We start from the raw sequence: 20,432 nt of genomic DNA on the forward strand, positions 1-20,432 counted from the left end.
TTTGATACCACCAAAATTAAAAAATAAATCTTACTATCACCAACTACACATACCTCCATTTACATGAGGAAGCTTAGATGCTGAACGACCACCTTTCTTTAGTTTTGGACCATTATCTTCCAACTCAGCCAGGGGACGTTTCCTGGATCCTTTTGGAACTGTTATTGGACTTTCTCTAGGACTACCTTTTCTGCTATTGCTTGGTGTTGACTTTGGTGTTCCTTTTAGCTTTCCTATTAAGATAAAACATGTAATGACTAGAGTGCACTCACTTAAATGTCTCGAACCTGCTATAAAATTGAGAATGAAAACAGGAAATCTTTCAAAGAGACAACAACCCGGCCATAAGAAGAAAACAGCCAAAGGCATTTAAAGGGTCTTCAACACAGTGAGAAAATCCTGCACCCGCACTTACAATTGAAAATGTTGAAGATGTGTTAATATATGAAGAAGTATCACATAAACTTAATATGTTATATTATTAATGATCCATGAAAATGAAGTCACGTTCAGATGAACCATGCCAGACAGACATGTACATTTTAAAATCATTCCATACACAAATATAGTGACCCAATCTTCACAGTACCATCTGCAATATATAATTTTCAATCAAACAATCTTTCTTTCTAACCTTTCGAAATAAATTCTAAAACTTGTCAATCAAACCCACCTTTAGTATGTTTTGGTAATTTAATTTTCCCAGATGTTCCTGTACCCAAACATATCTGACATAACCATTTGCCTCTTGGTACTTTTTTCAACTGTGGATTGGCACATCCGAGATGATAGAACAGTGGACAAGCGTCACAACAGATTAGAGTTCCTCCCTTATTACACACGGCACATTCCACATCCTCCTCGTCACTCTCCTGCTCCTCTTCTGATTCTTCCTCCTCTCCTTCAACCTCCTCTTCATCTGATGAGTCGTCTTCTTCCTCACTGAAACAGACCATCGAAATATATTTTCACTTATTATTCATGGGATATCGAATATCATGGATTTAGTGGGTGAAGAAAAATCACAAATTTAAATGTTCAACAAAGTTTTAGTTTAATATAGGCTTGTATGCAAACTTAAGCATAAACATGAAATCAAATATCTACGAAAATATAATTTTCCCCCAATCCATAACAAATAGTTATCCACAAAAATAAATGAATCCACAGTATATGACAATTTTTCTCGTATTTTTGTGCTATTTTCAAACTTTTAAATTGGTAATGAGAAAAATATTTCTCCTCATTAGTGAAGTATCTGTTGTTGGCAAATTATTGGTCAAAAGGAATAGGTTCAGTAAGACCGCTTTTTGGCCCCAAAATATAGCAGTTTTACAAAATTGTGAAAATGTAATCTGTTTATTGGAAAGTAGAATGCTTCTGCTACATAAATATGGACTGTTTTTGACAATACAATGCACATATATCGGGTACTGAAATCTTAAAAAAATAGCATTTTGGTTTCCGACTTAAATGAAAGGGGCCTCATTCGTGTTCATTCATAATATTGAAATGTAAGTTGTATTTGATGATAATACATAATATATATAAAGGTTGAGGATGAACACAGATGCGGCTACTTTCATTTTTGACAAAAACCATCTGAAAAGTGACGTTTTTTTGGCATATTTGGTAGATTTTTCATATTTAAGCTTGAATTGGAGCGTTTTTAATGACTAAATCAGTTAAAATCTTTCACTTAAACTAATCGAATAAATTGAAATAGACACTTAAGTGTTTAGAAAGTGTCCAAAACCTTTTGTCAGATGAACCTGATATTTGAGGCCAAAAACGGCCCTTACCGGACCTACTCCTTTAATAATGATGTTAAATTTTCTTTGTTTCTTCTGAATTTCCAATTGTGACGTCAAGAAATAAGGCAACCATGCCTGATAAGTTGTGTATTACAATCTTTCTCAATTCTCCAAAGTTAAATTTTAATTGTTTATATATATTAAAATGTAAGTCTTGAGTGAAGAAATGTCACAACACACTAGTTTTAGTGGTGAAATCTATATGTTATTTCCACAACAGTGTATCTTTCTACAGAAGTGATGTTGGATTACTAATCATTCAAGTGAACCTGATGCAGGTAGAACCTTCATTTTGAACTCAGTGTTTGTGTGCTTCAGATTGATAAGCATTTGATACACATCTGGTCAGATTACTGAAGCCTAAAACCACAATACAAGTGTGTGTCTAGTATTTTTGATAAAAGGGAAAGATACACTTGAAATAGGGCTGTTTCTAAATTTTCATAAAAGTTGGATCAAGGACAAGTAGTACAGCATAAAACTGATTAGGGCTGTTCCATAAAAACATAAATGGGACCTAAGGAAGGCAACTTCAATTTGCCACTATGGGTGGGTGTGAAATATTGTGTTTAATGAGCTTTAAATGCATGCAGGACTCTTAAATTGCTTCTATGGGCGGTCAATGTGTTTTTAAAGTGCCTTTCCTGGGTACCATGTATGTATTAAATTAATGGAACAGCCCTTAGTCACTTAGTTCTCTTCTTAAAGCACGATTTACCTCGACGATTTCTCTTCGTTTTCTGATTCTTCAACAAATGTTTTCCTTCTTCCTTTTAATGGACTACGTTTTATAATTTCTTTTGGTCTACAATCCGGACAAAACCAATCTCCAGTCGGAACAATCTAAAAAGAACATTTTCAATTTATTATTCTATTCATCAATGAAAATGAATTGTAGATTAAAATTAGAAAGAAATAATGGCCAACAGTTTCAGATTCATGTTTTAATATGGGAGATAACTCAAGAAAACCACATGTATTATATATCAGATAAGGCAACTTAATATATTACAGCTTTTGCTTTAATGAAACTGACCAGGAATGATTCTCTTTGTAAGGGGCATAACTTTTTAATAGACACTGTTCTTTTCTAAATCTAACTTCTGTGTATTTGAAGTAATTAGTGTTAGTCATAAAAAAATTATCCACCAGCCAAGGAAGTAATAAATCGGCTAATAATAAGAGAAATCATAGTACCAATGGCAATATTGCTGCAAGAAATTAATCTCTGCAAGTATTTAATATGAACTCTTTCTTTTATACCTTCACCCAGATACCCCTGCTGTTATAAATTCAAATTCCACAAAGCTGCTACCCTTAAAAACCATTTGCATGGATAACCTCCCTTTAACCTACCTTAAGCGGTGGCTTCAGACAATAAATATGGTGACCCCGATCACATAGATCACACAGTAACATTTGATCTGCATTTCCTTTCCTTCTACACACTCTACACCTGGCATTGAGTGCTGACTTAGACCATGCAATACTTTTCTCCAATGTTCCAAGATATAGAAAGATTTGTGACAGACTTGTACAGTGTAATAAAGATTCCTGCCATCTTTCTAATGTTGTTTTCTGTGGTACTTTTTCTTCCTCTGCTATTGATAGAAACATAGAATGGATTAATGTGGTCTTCAAATTTAGTTATTATTTTAGTTTAAACATATTTATTTATAGTGGATTGGGAAACAAGTTTTGCAACTTATATCAATCCCTTTCCACTTGCTGCCTTGTAGCGGCATTAGCCTGCTCTTTTTCGAAATCTACATGGGTGTCTTTTACGTGCAAGAGATATGGCTCTCTCTTAACACAGGTCAGCCATTTTACGTCCCCTTCCGACGGCCTATCATTATTTCCTCAAGACCATACTTGCTAATGGTGTCAAATTCAGTCCTTGAAATTTTCATCCCGGAACGGGAATGGAGCCAGGAACCTTTGTGTTAGTAGTCCGATGCACTAGTTATCATTTTGACACATTCTATCTCTGATTACAGTATGAACATGAGTGAATGTTCAGAAGGTACCAAAATACATAATAAGTCAAAATATAGAAATCCATTTAATTCTCGAAAACTTTCATGTATGCATGAAAAAATGAATTTCTCCAAAACCACGAGGATAGATAAAAAATTATGAAACTGTATTTCTTACTTATACACTGGTGTAAATTACCAAAATCAAAAATATTTGACTGCTTATTCCTAAGCTGCCTACTCAGAAACATTTCCGAGGACACCAGAAAAAATATGAAGAACCTCTAATGACATAATCAGGACCAATACTATTGAATCAGGATACATTCACATTCAATGATAAACCAATAGATTTATAACAAAAAAGACAGACATGAACCGATGACAACCACAAAATAACATGCTCTTGATTTGAGACAGACACATTATGTGACAGCAATGTTAGTGCTCAACCAAAAATCATGTCCACCTAGCCATGTTGATTAGGGTATCAATCACACATATTTTATTACTCAATTTCAAATAAAATATGAAAACAACTTCTTACCATCACTGTCCTCTTCTTCTTTTTTCTTCAACTGTTCTTCTTTCTCAAGTTTTTCTTTCTTCAGTTCTGCAATTGTTTTTTTCTGTTTTTCATCTACTTCACCTGTACAAAAAAAAATCATATGTAAATAATTACATTAGATGTATGTTTCATTATGATACTTTATTCTGATTGGCTAACTGCACATCACGTGTTATTCCGTAAGCAATTGCATTGCTCAATAAAACTTTTCATTCATGATAACACGTGGTCCCACAATAAAGTGCACAGGTGAATTAAATAAAACAATAATAAAATTAGTGTTTTCATGATTATAACTAAACAAATGTAATTATAAGTATTGAATGCTTCCTTTTGTAACTTCATAGGGTTGTAAAAGCGTTGACCGTGCGCACATTTTTAGTATGAAGCGCTTTCGCACTTCATACAAAATGTACTTCAGTCAACGCTTTTACACCCCAATGAAGTTACAAAAAGAAGCATTCAATTATTAAATAAAAAACTTATTATTTAATAGAAAAAGAATTCACAAATTAAATATACAATGTATACATCGACTGTCTTTTTTCAAGTACTAGGATATTTTCTGCACCAAATACATGGCAGTTTCAAGTTGTTTACAACAAAATTTGAAATCATCAAAGAGTAAGAAAACACTCAATGCAATAGGCAAAGCAAAAATTCTAACAGTCTCATATTTCATATGGTGATTAAAAAAGTGGCTGATATTTAACAATAATGTTAACTGCTGAAAAAATGGTAACCTTTTCAAATATATTTTCTCATGGAAGCTATTAGTGACAGTGCAGGGTCAAACTTTATAGTTTTCTGTGTAGTGTATTGTTTACATAACTATTATTTGCCGTCAAAAACCATTATAACATCTACCAAGGCTGCTAGTGAAATGGCAAGTGTTTACCATTTCAGACCATCTTAGGTTGACTTTATTTTTTTATTGGATTGGAGTTTATTTTCTGTGTAGTATTTTGTAGACTGTTGTTCATCTATTTTTCTTCTTTTTTTTATTTTAGCCATTGTGTTTGAATTATGGTTTGTGTTTGCCCAAAATGTCTTTCTCTGATTTTTTCCCCCAAGAAACTTACCTAATGGTGTTACCAAGAATTTTGATTCTATGCCATGTTGTATTTGCAGTAAAGCCTTTGATAAATCTTTGCCTTGCTTACCTAATGGTGTTACTAAGAATTCTGATTCTATGCCATGTTGTATTTGCAGTAAAGCCTTTGATAAATCTTTGCCTTGCTTACCTAATGGTGTTACTAAGATTTTTGATTCTATGCCATGTTGTATTTGCAGTAAAGCCTTTGATAAATCTTTGCCTTGCTTACCTAATGGTGTTACTCAGTATTTGGATTCTATGCCGTGTTGTATTTGCAGTAAAGCCTTTGATAAATCTTTGCCTTGCTTACCTAATGGTGTTACTAAGAATTTTGATTCTATGCCATGTTGTATTTGCAGTAAAGCCTTTGATAAATCTTTAACTATTGACTCTGTTGCATCTCCTGAGCTTATAGATGACGCATCATCACATTCACCACTGAAAAAAAATAGAATTAATCAATGTAAATAAAGCCGACATTTTTCATTTAGACATTCAGGCAATGAATCTTTCTAAAGATAATCATGGAGGAAAGATGCCTTAGACACCATTATCCAAATTGACCATCACATGATTTTATAATGTTTTAGATTTTAACACATCTTAAGGTCAGACACAACACTGAAGTGAAATACAATCCAGACATATTTCAAAATAGAATAGTTTTCAAAATGTATATGCATGTCTACCTTTACATTAAGAGACCCTTGTTTGCAGTAGAAGAAAAGTTCTTTTCTACTTGAATTATACAGTGCACCTTCATTTTGTGAGATAAGATGATGTTATTCTATTGTGTAAAGAAGTAGGGGCAATAAGGCCCTCATTTGGCCCAAAAATTAATGCAAATCTGAAAGTTATACATATTCTTTAATTATTGAAAACTTGACTATGGTACTAGGTATTCAGAAAAACAAAACAAATTTGGCATTGAACAAGTTACCATGGCAACAAATCATGACTTAATTTGCATATTTTCTAAAATTTTGTGAATTTCATCTTTTTTCATTAAATTTTAAGAATATTTTAGATGAAAAAGTATGTGCGCACCCAAGAAACAACTTTATGTTTGGTGAGATTATGTCAATAGTTATAATAAAGCTTCTGTTAAATTATTTTGTTGTTTCTTGGCTGCGCACGATGTTTCCACAATGGAAATAAAGATAGAAAACTGCATAAATTCTGCATTTTTCATCAATTTTGTGAAAACAATACATATTACGACGTAATTGTGAAGTCATCAGATATTCTTTTTTTATTTTTTTCATATACATTTCTAAATCCTATGCATTTCTAAACATTATGTGCCAATTTGAAATAGTTATCAAACATTTTATTTTTTTGGGGCCAAAACCAGGCCTTAATGCCCCTATTCCTTTTATTGACCTTTAATACTCGTATATGAAAAATGGAGGAGGGGGAGGATATCTACTGTTACAGGTAAGCACATATTGTTGTATTGAAACTTACTTTTCTTCATTTTTCTTAATTTCAAACTTGGCATACAAGGGATCATCAGATTGAGGATCAAAACTTCCCTTTTCAAGAGCATCTCTCCATGCAAGTCTATCTTTAATCTGTAAAAAACAAAAATATTTTATTGTTGCTTCCATTCTAGGTAGACAAAAAATAGGAGAGTGAACAAAATTGTACTTTTGATTATATTTTTGTTAATTTTAAAGGCAGCAATTTGAAGAAAAATTTGTAATTCAATGGGAAAAATATGAAAGGATTACTCACCGTTTAGGTACTTATTGATCCTTTGAATTTATCGTAAAAAAATTATTGTATAAAAAATTTTGACAACATTTTTTAAATACCTCAATATAATGATATAAGCCATAGCTGTTGTTTGATCATGTCATAAGACTGTGACATCATAAAAGTGCCATTTGTTTTATGTGTCGTCTGCTTTGGAAAATAAACATCAGACAATTACATTTTTTGAAAATAATGTTATTTTTCCTTCTGCTTCTTCTATTAAGGGGTGTGCATGTACATACAATAATTTGATGAAAGGTTGTATTTCTTAATTCATATAGAATTGAGTAAAAATATTTTTTGGGTAAACAATCCTTCCAATCCAATAATGAATCATCAACATTCCCGATACAAATTTTTCCATCTTTTTTAAATGAAGAAGTTATACATAAAATATAAGTAAATATTAATTTCAATACTTTCAATTTTTTTTCGATTATTTTCTTCTATGTTGGACTAACTTTAAAAGTGGTGCATTGAACAGAAATTTCTTTTTACACACATTGGTTTAAGCTATAACAATACCATTACCTTCATAGTTCCCAATGCTCCAATGTAAATTCTCTCCTCCAGATCCAATAAAAGTTCCCGAAGATTAATTTCTAACACTTCCTGAGCTGAGTCGGACTTTATAAGACCTTTTGCTGTCTTTTTTACAGAAGACTTTGGCTTTTTACTAGAGGTATTATTGTCTTCATTAACAAATTCAGTATCATCAGTGTCTTTAAATATAGCATCAACTGGACACTTATCAATACTGTCTTCAATACGAGATCTGTTTTCTAATAATGATGCTCTAAGAGCAGATTCTCTATATCCCCGACAATTCAGAGAATTCAATAAATGTTCGAATTCCTCCTCAGTTGAAATAAAAGCCCATTGATTTTTCTGCCTACTGACTATTTGTCGTATCACTTCGTTTTCTGGTAAGACGGGATGAGATTTTTCTTCATTATCTTTGTCAACTTCCATTTTCACAACACTGCTTGCATTTCGGGAGTTTTCTTCGTCACTTATACAAACAACATCGCCATTCTTTGTCACAGCAATCTGTTCATTTGAAATATGTTTTGGTCCGTTAATACTTGTATTATTGATACTTTTGTTTGGAGTATTTATAGAATCATTTTCTTTATCGCTACCATTTTCATCTTTCGGTTTTTCTGTGTTACCCGTTAAGAATTTAATGTCTGATGGTTGTAGCTGTTTCGTATCTACATGTATTTCATCATCTTCTACAAAAAGTCCTGGTAGAGAATTGAAAACCCAATACCGCCTATACATCCTGTCTCTTCCTACAGGTACAATAGAACAATTTTGCTGTAACTTAGACAGATCATCAAGCACTTTCTTTTCTTTCAAGGCAAACTCTGCCTTTTTATTGGCTTCTTCCTCTTCTTCTTGATGCCTTATTTCTTCTTTTTCTTCGGGTGTTGCTTCCACTTCATCACTCTTGTATTGCCAATCAATAGGAGGCAATTTTGAAACATCCTCACTGAAATTAAAAATTTATTTTAAGTCAAAATGATATAAAAGAATTTCTTTCAACAAAAAAACACCAGACAAGGCAATTATACAAAAAATACATAATCTTTAGAGTGGGGTGCTCATTTTTGCCACATCTTTCCATGTTTTCTACAGTTTACGTTCAGGTCTAAATGTTTTTGAAGTATACTGATATTTCTATATGAAGATAACTTCAAATGCAAAATATACTTAAGCTTGAAAACCGGTTTGTTTTAAGAAAATCATCTGAAAAGTTAGATTAAAGGTGTTTGAAATTTCTGGATGTTTTGTCAATGGGGGACACATATTCGCCGTTTTTACACATCTATTTAAAACCAAATAACCACAGCTTTTAACAATTTTTATCAAATCAATTGCATTTTAGATGAATAGCAGACATTTCAAAGGTATAAAGAATTCAAAATTAGGGCATTCAGTCAAATATTTACTTAGAAATACTTCTTTGAAATCGTGTTTTTTATTCAGGAAATTGTCCAAAAATCGTTGTCCGTTTTTCGGTCATTTTCGGTAGGAGCCACAATTTTGTCTCAGTTTAAAAAAATATTATATTTGTTATAAAAATATAATTTACGGGTACATTTCTTCCATTTCAGCCACCCTTTGAAGTTTTTACACCTCAAAATCCTTAAACGGTGAAATTGTGTCCCCGGCGAAAATGAACACCCCACTCTACATGTAAATATAGTGTCTATTGGACACTTACAAATACTGTCTTCAAGTTGCTTAACGTCCAGGGGCAAATAATTCATGCATGTTCATGATGACATTCAATAATAGATCTGTTAATTAATTACTTTGGTTAATAATGCTGTTCTCAAAGCTGATTCTCTGTATCCACGGCAATTCAGTAAATGTTCGATTTATTTTAATTGAGGTATAGATCTGTCATGTCAGTAATTGCTAGTAATCCTTTGTAAATATATGTTGATCATTGTCATTTCGTTTTATTATGTTCCCTATTATAACATCTGACCCAGACTTCTTTAAACAAAGATTTACTATAATAAATGTTAGGGGGGAGGAAGGCCATTTTTATTTGACCCCACCATGCATACATTTTAAATTCGATATTTCAATTAAATGTTCAAGCAATCTTTCTTAAATAACCACCACTCACCAAATAAAGGTGCCTTCTTCCCCTCTGACAATTAATTCTGGAAAAGCCCTATACTGCTTATTGCTATATTGTTCTGATTGATTATTGGTTGCTTAACTTTCAGTATTATTTTATGAATGTTCATTACGATATATATATTGTCCCTAGGGAATCTTTCAGAATGGCATAGAATTTTAAAATCTCACATTGTGAGTGGTTGGGACATTATCCTCACATAATATTTTTTTCAAAATTTGTTTATATTTTTAAAACAATTTTGATGAATAATTTTTAATTTTCATATATTGAGTTGTATTTTTTACGGTTTCTATTTTGATTCTATTTTTAATAGATATAGGAAGATGTGGTGTGAGTGCCAATGAGACAACTCTCCATCCAAATAACAATTTTTAACCAGATGCTCTGCAGGGCGTAGCTTTATACGACCGCAGAGGTTGAACCCTGAACGGTTGGGGCAAGTATGGACACAACATTCAAGCTGGATTCAGCTCTAAATTTGGATTGTGATTAAATAGTTGACACAGCATAGGTTTCTGACACAGAATGAATGTGTTCTAATGAACTTAAAATTTTTGTTTTCTCTTAGAGCAATTCACTATGCTGTTGAATATTAATCCTCTCAAAAAAATGTTTGAAGAAATTTTCTTTTTTATTTATGAAATTTCAAATGAGAAAAATTGAACCCAATTTTTTTAATCACATCCCCCTTTCCCTTATTCCAAAACTAATCTCAATTAAAATTTCTAATGGAGTTTGCAACAATAACTACTCATTTAAATACATCATAAAATATTAAGATGTAAAAAAACTGCTTGTTATCACTGAATGGTAAAGATTATTTTAATTTATCAGTTGGTAGTAAAAAGTGAATATACATTGTATATTGTATATAACAAAGATTTAAGTTGATTCTGGACAAAGAAAGATAACTCCAATTAAAAAAAAATCTTGCTATTGCACAATATTTTGCAATTAGATATTTCTTGCTTACTATTCTGGACAAAGAAAGATAACTCTAATTAAAAAAAAATTGCTATTTCACAATATTGTGCAATTAGATATTTCTTGCCATTGCGCAATACTGTGCAATTGAAAAGACTTGCTATTGCACAATACTTAATATAATAATTTTAGATCCTGATTTGGACCAACTTGAAAACTGGGCCCATAATAAAAAATCTAAGTACATTTTTGGATTCAGCATATCAAAGAACCCCAAGATTTCAATTTTTGTTAAAATCAGACTAAGTTTAATTTTGGACCCTTTGGACTTTAGTGTAGACCAATTTGAAAACAGGACCAAAAATGAAGAATCTACATACACAGTTAGATTTGGTATATCAAAGAACCCCATTTATTCAATTTTTGATGAAATCAAACAAAGTTTAATTTTGGACCCTGATTTGGACCAACTTGAAAACTGGGCCAATAATCAAGAATCTAAGTACATTTTTAGATTCAGCATATCAAAGAACCTAACTGATTCATTTTTTGTCAAAATCAAACCAAGTTTAATTTTGGACCCTTTGGACCTTAATGTAGACCAATTTGAAAACGGGACCAAAAGTTAAGAATCTACATACACAGTCATGACAGTTAGATTCGGCATATCAAAGAACCCCAATTATTCAATTTTGATGAAATCAAACAAAGTTTAATTTTGGACCCTTTGGGCCCCTTATTCTGTTGGGACCAAAACTCCCAAAATCAATACCAACCTTCCTTTTATGGTCATAAACCTTGTGTTTAAATTTCATAGATTTCTATTTACTTATACTAACGTTATGGTGCGAAAACCAAGAAAAATGCTTATTTGGGTCCCTTTTTGGCCCCTAATTCCTAAACTGTTGGGACCTAAACTCCCAAAATCAATACCAACCTTCCTTTTGTAGTCATTAACATTGTGTTTAAATATCATTGATTTCTATTTACTTAAACTAAAGTTATTGTGCGAAAACCAAGAATAATGCTTATTTGGGCCCTTTTTTGGCCCCTAATTCCAAAACTGTTGAAACCAAAACTCCCAAAATCAATCCCAACCGTTCTTTTGTGATCATAAACCTTGTGTCAAAATTTCATAGATTTCTATTAACTTAAACTAAAGTTATAGTGCGAAAACCAAGAAAATGCTTATTTGGGCCCTTTTTGGCCCCTAATTCCTAAAATGTTGGGACCAAAACTCCCAAAATCAATACCAACCTTCCTTTTGTGGTCATAAACTTTGTGTTAAAATTTCATAGATTTCCATTCACTTTTACTAAAGTTAGAGTGCGAAAACTAAAAGTATTCGGACGACGACGACGACGACGGCGACGACGACGACGACGCCAACGTGATAGCAATATACGACGAAAAATTTTTCAAATTTTGCGGTCGTATAAAAAGTAAACCATTATAGGTCAATGTACGGCCTTCAACACTCTATTTTTAAATTTGTTTATATGTACTTGTATCATTGTTTTTTTATGCATTGTAAAGCATAGAGTAAATGTTTACTTAGATAAGTGCTATATAAGCACTGTAAATAATAATAATAATGAAACTTTAGCTAAACAATTTAAGCTCTCATGTTAGAAATACTTACCCCGCCTCCTTCCTTATATTTCTTTTTTCTTGCTCTTTTAAGCAGTTCTGTCTCCACTCTTCTCTCTTGTCCCTTTCTTTAGCCCTTTCTTCCATTTTTTTCTTGTACCTATCATTTAAATAGAATCAAACAAATCATGTAACTAAAAGCAAAGAAGGAAATGTTAGACCAACAATTTAATAATATTTACCTTGTTACGAGTTTCCACATACATAAACTTATTGAAGTAAAACAGAAAGATTGTGTCTTATTTAAAATTTCAACTGTTCAAAATGCATCTTTCAGTTGTTTCATTAAAACATATTTGTCTAAGGAGAGTGCTTCAAATATGGGGTAACACTCTTTATCTAAGTGGCAATTATATATTTCAGCTATGCCAAAATATATTTTTTAAACCAATCTTTCACAGTTCAAGAGTTTTTAATTTGTAGTTTTGTATTTACATAACAATACAAAACTTCTTCTTGGATATAACATTTTGTAGCATTTACTTTTAAACTCAGGCCTTCACAAGAAACATTATTTCTTAAACTTGTTGCTAAATGAGAATTTCATTTTTACAATATTTACTTTGCCCCTGCTTCTTCTCTTTCCCTTCGTTGTTCTGCCCATTGCATCTGTTTAAGATCATATCTCAACAGTCTTAACCTTTCACTACCATCTTCTATCGTATCCCTAGAGGCTGCATAGGTCATAAATTGTTGTATCAAAACAGTGATTATCTTAAGACGATCAGCTGAAAAAGTTTAAAAAAGAAGGATAAACTCAATGTGTTAAAGTAAATTTCACTTACTATGAAAATGTTATTTTAAATATTTGAAGTAAACCTCAATTAGTTTGTTTGTATTTGTGTCTCTGTTGTAATGATTCTTCTGCTATCATAAAATGAGCTGGTTTATTAGTTATTATTACCCATACATTTTATGAAATATGTACTGAATATTTTCTTCCTTTTCGTGAGTTTTCCATTAAAAACCAATAATAGCCTCTCATCTTTAAATATATTTTATACTAAACTACTATAAATAATATTTTTTGTTAAATTTACCCAATTTACTATATTTCAGCTACACATTTCATGTTTTACAAATTTTATAAAAATTTCAAAAAAAAATCATAGCAAGATTAACTATTGGCCTACCACCATTATTTCTCTTTAATACTATAGTCTGCATTGTATCAGTGCAAAACATTTCATATCCAATTAAAGACTATTCCAGCATGTGTTCCAAACTAACCTGGTGGAAGATCAAAAATTGATTGTGATGACAGATTTTTCAACAACGCAGTTTCTCGTCTACGAAACTCTAATCCTGGATCATCTAAGGAAGTGTAACCACCACGTTCCTGAAAACGGTATTTGACATTCTTGTCACTGACTTTAGCTCCTGATGATAGCAAATGTAGACGAACAATCTCAGATAAAGTGAACGAGTCAAGTGGGAGTTTCTTTAAAAGTAACCCTAAATAAAACACATTCAAATTATTAATAATGTTAACACAGTTCTGGCAATTATTGGTTTCAAAAATACAATCTACTTTCACAACTTTCTTTAAATTATTTCATCTGCTCAAAAATATCATTAGAAATGCAAAATCAAAAATTTCAGATTTCTGGATTTTATTTTTTTTCAATTAGACTTGTTTTAGAAATGAAAAGAAACACTGTTGCAAAGATATTGCGAACTCTGAATTTTTGATTCATGAGAATAAGAATAATGCTCAATTTTTTTTTAAGACCGCAAGGCCAGGCTGTAAGCAATGAGTCATCCAAATTGACATTTTAAAAGATGACAAAAATGTAAGATTCTATATTAATCTAAATGGTCGTACCATGATTAAACATTGGAGTTAATGAACACACTGTAGCAAGTTCCATCAACTGGTCTGTATCTTGTACATCTGTCTCATTACCTAGAACTGAAATATTGAAATTATGTGTCAATATTAGTATCAAATGCTTGTATTTACAACTGATCAATGCATCAAATTTCTGTGTGGCTACCGTTAAAAGGCTTGTATAGTCCTGGTTTTATTCTCCAAAAATAGCCTGTAAGAGAGGGTGCCGACTACAATAAGCAAGGAAAAAGAGAGAAAATTCAAATTCGCGAGGTGGTTTAACTAATAATTTTACCGGATCCATATTACAATGTATTAACAAGTGAAACTGCGAGCTACTGCTCACTGATGATACCCCCGCCGCAAGTGGATAATATTAATAGTGTAAAAATATGCAAGTGTTCGGTAAACAGGAAGTTGTCGAGTGATGAATCTGAAAACGCATCACACGGTATAGCTGACTTATAAAAATCCTGAAACCAAATTTCAGAAATCCTTGTATTGTAGTTCCTGAGAAAAATGTGACGAAAATTTTTAACTTGGTTATCATGTGTAAAATCATACAAGTGTTCGGTAAACAGGAAGTAGTCGAGTGATGAATCTGAAAACGCATCACACGGTATAGCTGACTTATATAAATCCTGAAACCAAATTTCAGAAATCCTTGTATTGTAGTTCCTGAGAAAAATGTGACGAAAATTTTCAACTTGGCTATCATGTGTAAAATCATACAAGTGTTCGGTAAACAGGAAGTTGTCGAGTGATGAATCTGAAAACGCATCACACGGTATAGCTGACTTATATAAATCCTGAAACCAAATTTCAGAAATCCTTGTATTGTAGTTCCTGAGAAAAATGTGACGAAAATTTTTAACTTGGTTATCATGTGTAAAATCATACAAGTGTTCGGTAAACAGGAAGTAGTCGAGTGATGAATCTGAAAACGCATCATACGGTATAGCTGACTTATATAAATCCTGAAACCAAATTTCAGAAATCCTTGTATTGTAGTTCCTGAGAAAAATGTGACGAAAATTTTCAACTTGGCTATCATGTGTAAAATCATACAAGTGTTCGGTAAACAGGAAGTTGTCGAGTGATGAATCTGAAAACGCATCACACGGTATAGCTGACTTATATAAATCCTGAAACCAAATTTCAGAAATCCTTGTATTGTAGTTCCTGAGAAAAATGTGACGAAAATTTTCAACTTGGCTATCATGTGTAAAATCAGACAAGTGTTCGGTAAACAGGAAGTTGTCAAGTGATGAATCTGAAAACGCATCACACGGTATGGCTGACATATATAAATGTTGATACCAAATTACAGAAAGGGTGGATGTGTATGAATGTTATGAAAGTTTCATGGGACGGACTGACTGACTGACTGACGGACGGACTGATGGACGGACGGACTGACAGACAGAGGTAAAACAGTATAACCCCCCTTTTTTAAAGCGGGGGTATAATTAGTTATTTTTATTCAATATCAAATTAACTGATAAATTTAACCAGATGCTCCACAGGGTGCAACTTTATACAATCGCAGAGGTCGAACCCTGAACAGTTGGGGCAAGTATGGACACAACATTCAAGCTGGATACTGCTCGGAATTTGGATTGTGATTAAATAGTTGACACTGCATAGGTTTCTGACACAGAATGAATGTGGTCTAATGAACTTAATTTTTTTTTTTTGCTTTTGAGCAATTCACTATGCTGTTGAATATTAATCCCCTCAAAAAAACAAATATTTGAATAAATTTTCTTTTTAATTTCTGAAATCTAAAATGAGAAAAAAATTGAACCCCTCCCCACAATTTCTTAACTCCCCCCCCCCCCAACTGCCCTCTCAATTTTTTTTTTCACATCCCCCTTTCTCCTGTATTCCAAAAATAATCTCAATTCAAATTTCTAATGCAGTTAGCAACAATAACTATTTATTTAAATACATCATAAAATATTAAAATATAAAATGTTGTACAGTCATGCCTAATGGTGACAATTAATATTAATTAATAGTAACTTCTAAAAAAAAAAAACACAGCTAAACATCATTTCTTAATACATAATTTTCAAGTGAAAGGAAGGTAATCAAACATATAAAAAAGCAAATTCAAAAAATTTTCAATCATAGAAGAGACACAACTCTAGGAAAGTAAAAGTGAAGCCATCCAAATTCAAACTTGATCTGAGTTTTGATTAGTATATTTAGAACTATGTCTGGTGTATCAATATATATATATATAAACGCCTAAAAAAGTGTACACAACAACTCCAAATACAAAAAAAGGTAACTATAAATGTAATTATTTAGAAATATATTGGATAACAGATATCGTTCGTCAGTCAGATTCTGATGTTAAATGAATCATCTTTAGTTCTTCTTAGATTAAACTTTTACTAAATCTTGAAATTTATACAATAAAAAAGTCAAACCGAACATCAGTTAAGACGCTTGCATCATTCTAACAATTTGTTAAACATGACATAGGTTATATGGCTTATTACAACAGAGAGCTCACATATATGCTTTAAATACAAATAATAATGTGCGATTTGAACCAGCACAATTCTAAAACTTTATCGGGAACGACAATTATGATGGTATAACATGTATAAGCATGATAACGTCTGTAAAATTACCAAATAGACAGCACTGAAGGATCTAAATTTTAAAATATTTGAAATTGACAGAGTAAAGTAGCTACAACAGAGTCTGAATATTTAAACATCGCGAACAAACGGCCGTTAAAATGTAATAATAGTTTCTGACTAAGTATAACTAGAAGTATGTGGCTTGGTACTTATACATCCCTCAAAAAATTAAGCAATTTAAATTGGTATCTTCAACAAATTTATTTAATAAATGAAAAAGGTTAAAAAAAGAAACAGAGACTGTAATAATAAGTAATATAACCTAAAGGTGAAGCACTACATGGAGTCGAACTACATCTTTTCATTTATCCCATTTGGTGCCAAAGTTAATTTTCTGATCCAAAATCTTTCCCGAGCAAGTCTATCCTCCTTAGACCAAGCAGAGTTGTGGTCAATGATTTTAATGGTCAGTCGATTGAGATCTGCCTTAGTGTGGCCAGGGGATCTCAAATGTCGACTGAGAGGGAGGTCTGGCTTGCATTGGTAGTCGCTACGATGGCCGTTCATTCGTTTGTGAAACGGCTGTTCTGACTCGCGAACATACTGTTTACAACATTTACACTGTAAGAGATACACAACATTTGAAGTCTTGCAATTAACATTGCAAAATATGGTGTATTCTGTGCCAGTGGAGTGACTGTTAAAAGTCTGGGTATCCAGTATTTGTTTGCAAGTCAGACATCGTTTGTTTCCGCAACCCTTGCAAGAGCCCATAGATGAAGAGCCTGCTTGAGAGGATAAATCAGCTCTCACCAGCAAGTCTTTAAGGCTTTTGGGCCTATGGAAAGCCAGTACAGGTGGCTCGGGAAAGATCTTGGATAGTTTAGAATGTTTTTCGATCTCTTTCCAATTTTCGCGGATTAGGTGAGATAAGTTGTCAAATTTTGGATGGTAAGTCAACACAAAAGGCACCCTCTTGTTGACCTTTTTGTCTTTATATTGTAAAAGCTCATCTCGGCTGATGTTGTTAGCACGAGAAAAACCTTTATCAATGTCTTTTCTTTTGTAGCCCCGATGTTTAAGGTGACCGCGAAGTTCTTGTAGACGTTTTTTTGCAATATCATTGGTGGAGCAAATCCTTTTTATTCGTATGGCCTGGCTGTAGGGATATATATGTATTTTTAGTCAAATGGTAAATTTAATCTTCATTTCCAATAAACAAATGAAGAAAAGAGACTACAATGCATCAGTTTAACAATTATACAAAACAAATGGAGAATGTGTCCCCATGGATACAAATGATGCCCCACCTTGCATAGAACGTTATAAAGGGGCATAACTTGAGAACGGTAAAAGTGACACCACCCAATTTGAACTTGATCATTGTTTTTTTGTAGTAAGCATTTTCTACAAGTTTAAGAATATTTGGTAAGAAAACGGGAACTAACTTTGGTACTTAAGGAAATACAATGACAACTCTTACATACCCTTTCACCTAGCAGAGAGGGCATAAAAATAGATAATAGAATTCATTAGTTTATAAATTAAAAAAAATATGACATACCTCCAGTAACAGCTTCGTCTTGTTTTGACAATTCTTCCTCTTCAGCCTCTTCTTGTTCCTGCAGACTGAATATGGCTGTCATCATCATTAGTAGTACATCTGTTAATATTCCATTGTGGTCAGTCTCTAACAAGGCTTCTTCTAATACATCTGTAAAATATGTTTATATAGAATTCATTATCCATGGTATCTTTAACACACAATGTGCATGCTGGGAATTTTAACTTGCGAAAATAACAGAACTGTATTTAGAGTTTTCATTCTATTACTAAATTCCTAAATTGTTCAAAATTAAACATTTAAAATATCTTGGAAAGGTCAACTTTGATTGCACAACAAACTTGAAGAAAATTACTCAAACATTCAACTGTGGAATTGTCACCAGGTTTTTTTACTAATAAAACCTCCCTCCATCTTTTTCATGTTATGTATTTGAATAATAACAGGTTCTTCTATTCTTTTTCCTAATATTCTCTCATGCTTTCCAAACCTTACTAGGTATGTTGTTAATTAATGTCAAGACTATCAAAAAGAATAAAACTGATCATTTTTAACTTATATGCACTAAAAACTATCAACATACCAAAAGTAAAACCCCTGGGGAAATAAGCTCTTAGATCAAACAATGACTTGAAGATATTTACAAATTCCAGTACCAAAACACAGTCACCAAACAGCTCTTGTGGAATTTTTGTCTTGATTGGCGTGGGTTCTGGCAAGACCTGAAAAATACATCAATGTAAAGTACAAACGACTTAATAGATTTCACAGTTCCAATATTAACAAACACCATAAATTGCATTTGGAGTGTTTAATAAAAAATAGCATCGAAAGTTAACTGTACAATTCAAGATCAACATTTTGTATTCTCAACTAAAAGTCCCTGATCAAATGAAGAAGGGAAGACAAAATTTCACACTTATTTTCTGATTTTATCATCTAACTTTGAAAAAAATATAGAGTTATCTTTCTTGACACAATGTTCCCATTTGTAAACAATCATCCCTGGGGCATATATATACAGAACATATATAAATACAATATGGCAAGATAACAATGTCAGATAAAAATGAATGAACAAAACAAATCAGATTGTTAGTATAATCATGTTTTAATGAGTTCAAAACTATTCCTTTCTACTAAGATCAATTTAAGAAGACAAATTTTAAATAGTAACTGACATTTCAAAGATATACCAATTATCACAATGTTTTCCCCCTGTCCTATCAGAATTACCTTAAGATCATCACACTCCATATCATCCCTGGGTCTACTCCATTCTTTCAACTGTTCAGCCTGAATCCTCTTTTCTTCTCGCCTTTTTTCTACTTCCTTAAAAACACATAGAAAAGCAATTTTTACATTTTTAAAAAGTATGGATGTTATAATGAATACATAAAATGAACACAAGGACAAGATTTATTATTCTTTATATATAATGATGTACATGTTACAAAATTTATTTTTATTTCTGTTATTACTAAATTTTGATAATTTTGATTCATATGTAACTTTTTCAAGTGAAAATCATACTTTTTCATTGTATGAATACAAAATGGCAAGTAAACTTTTAGTCATTCCAACTCTTTTTTTTCTGTAACTGTTAATAGTCATATCATAAGAAACCTTACATTTAGTTTCATGTTCTTTACTTTTCAGCAATTCATTCTGGTAGAACAAATTTTGGAAGCTCAATTTCAATACCTCAATTAATTTCATTCAATATTGCAAATTTCATCTGGAAATCAGAAAGTTACCTTTGCTTTCTCTTCCTTTCTTCTTAGTTTTTCTTCTTCCCACTTTCTCCTCAGTTCTTCTTTCTGTAATAATTTCTCCTGTTTCTGTTGTTCTTTAAAAGCAGCTTTCTCTTCAGGGGTCAAATCTTCCTCTGCAGGTTGAGGTTTAGCCTTTTCTATAAAAATTTTTTTTTCTTCAAATTTATAGAAATTTTTTTCGTAAAATTGACTATCCATTTTCCAGGTTAACTAAATC

General features: G+C 32.1%; 1 protein-coding gene across 2 annotated transcripts in view; it reads right to left on the reverse strand.

Moving 5' to 3' along the window:
- LOC143069083 (bromodomain adjacent to zinc finger domain protein 1A-like) overlaps positions 1 to 20,432 on the reverse strand; it is a 40,354-nt gene that overhangs the window by 4,538 nt on the left and 15,384 nt on the right. Inside the window, exons 8-23 of one of the 2 annotated variants that reach the window (XM_076243534.1) lie at positions 20,198 to 20,352; positions 19,677 to 19,772; positions 19,024 to 19,162; positions 18,441 to 18,590; positions 14,274 to 14,360; positions 13,679 to 13,903; positions 13,011 to 13,176; positions 12,441 to 12,548; positions 7,744 to 8,707; positions 6,922 to 7,028; positions 5,765 to 5,892; positions 4,338 to 4,439; positions 3,171 to 3,415; positions 2,533 to 2,657; positions 674 to 942; positions 54 to 233 (exon numbers count right to left, since the gene is read on the reverse strand). In XM_076243534.1, the coding sequence (XP_076099649.1) occupies positions 54 to 233; positions 674 to 942; positions 2,533 to 2,657; positions 3,171 to 3,415; positions 4,338 to 4,439; positions 5,765 to 5,892; positions 6,922 to 7,028; positions 7,744 to 8,707; positions 12,441 to 12,548; positions 13,011 to 13,176; positions 13,679 to 13,903; positions 14,274 to 14,360; positions 18,441 to 18,590; positions 19,024 to 19,162; positions 19,677 to 19,772; positions 20,198 to 20,352 (3,246 nt within the window). The remainder of the gene's footprint in view (positions 1 to 53; positions 234 to 673; positions 943 to 2,532; positions 2,658 to 3,170; positions 3,416 to 4,337; positions 4,440 to 5,764; positions 5,893 to 6,921; positions 7,029 to 7,743; positions 8,708 to 12,440; positions 12,549 to 13,010; positions 13,177 to 13,678; positions 13,904 to 14,273; positions 14,361 to 18,440; positions 18,591 to 19,023; positions 19,163 to 19,676; positions 19,773 to 20,197; positions 20,353 to 20,432) is intronic. The other variant, XM_076243535.1, reaches the window with a different exon arrangement.

Source organism: Mytilus galloprovincialis, chromosome 3 (genome assembly GCF_965363235.1).
Source record: "Mytilus galloprovincialis chromosome 3, xbMytGall1.hap1.1, whole genome shotgun sequence".
In the NCBI taxonomy this organism is placed as follows: domain Eukaryota; kingdom Metazoa; phylum Mollusca; class Bivalvia; order Mytilida; family Mytilidae; genus Mytilus; species Mytilus galloprovincialis.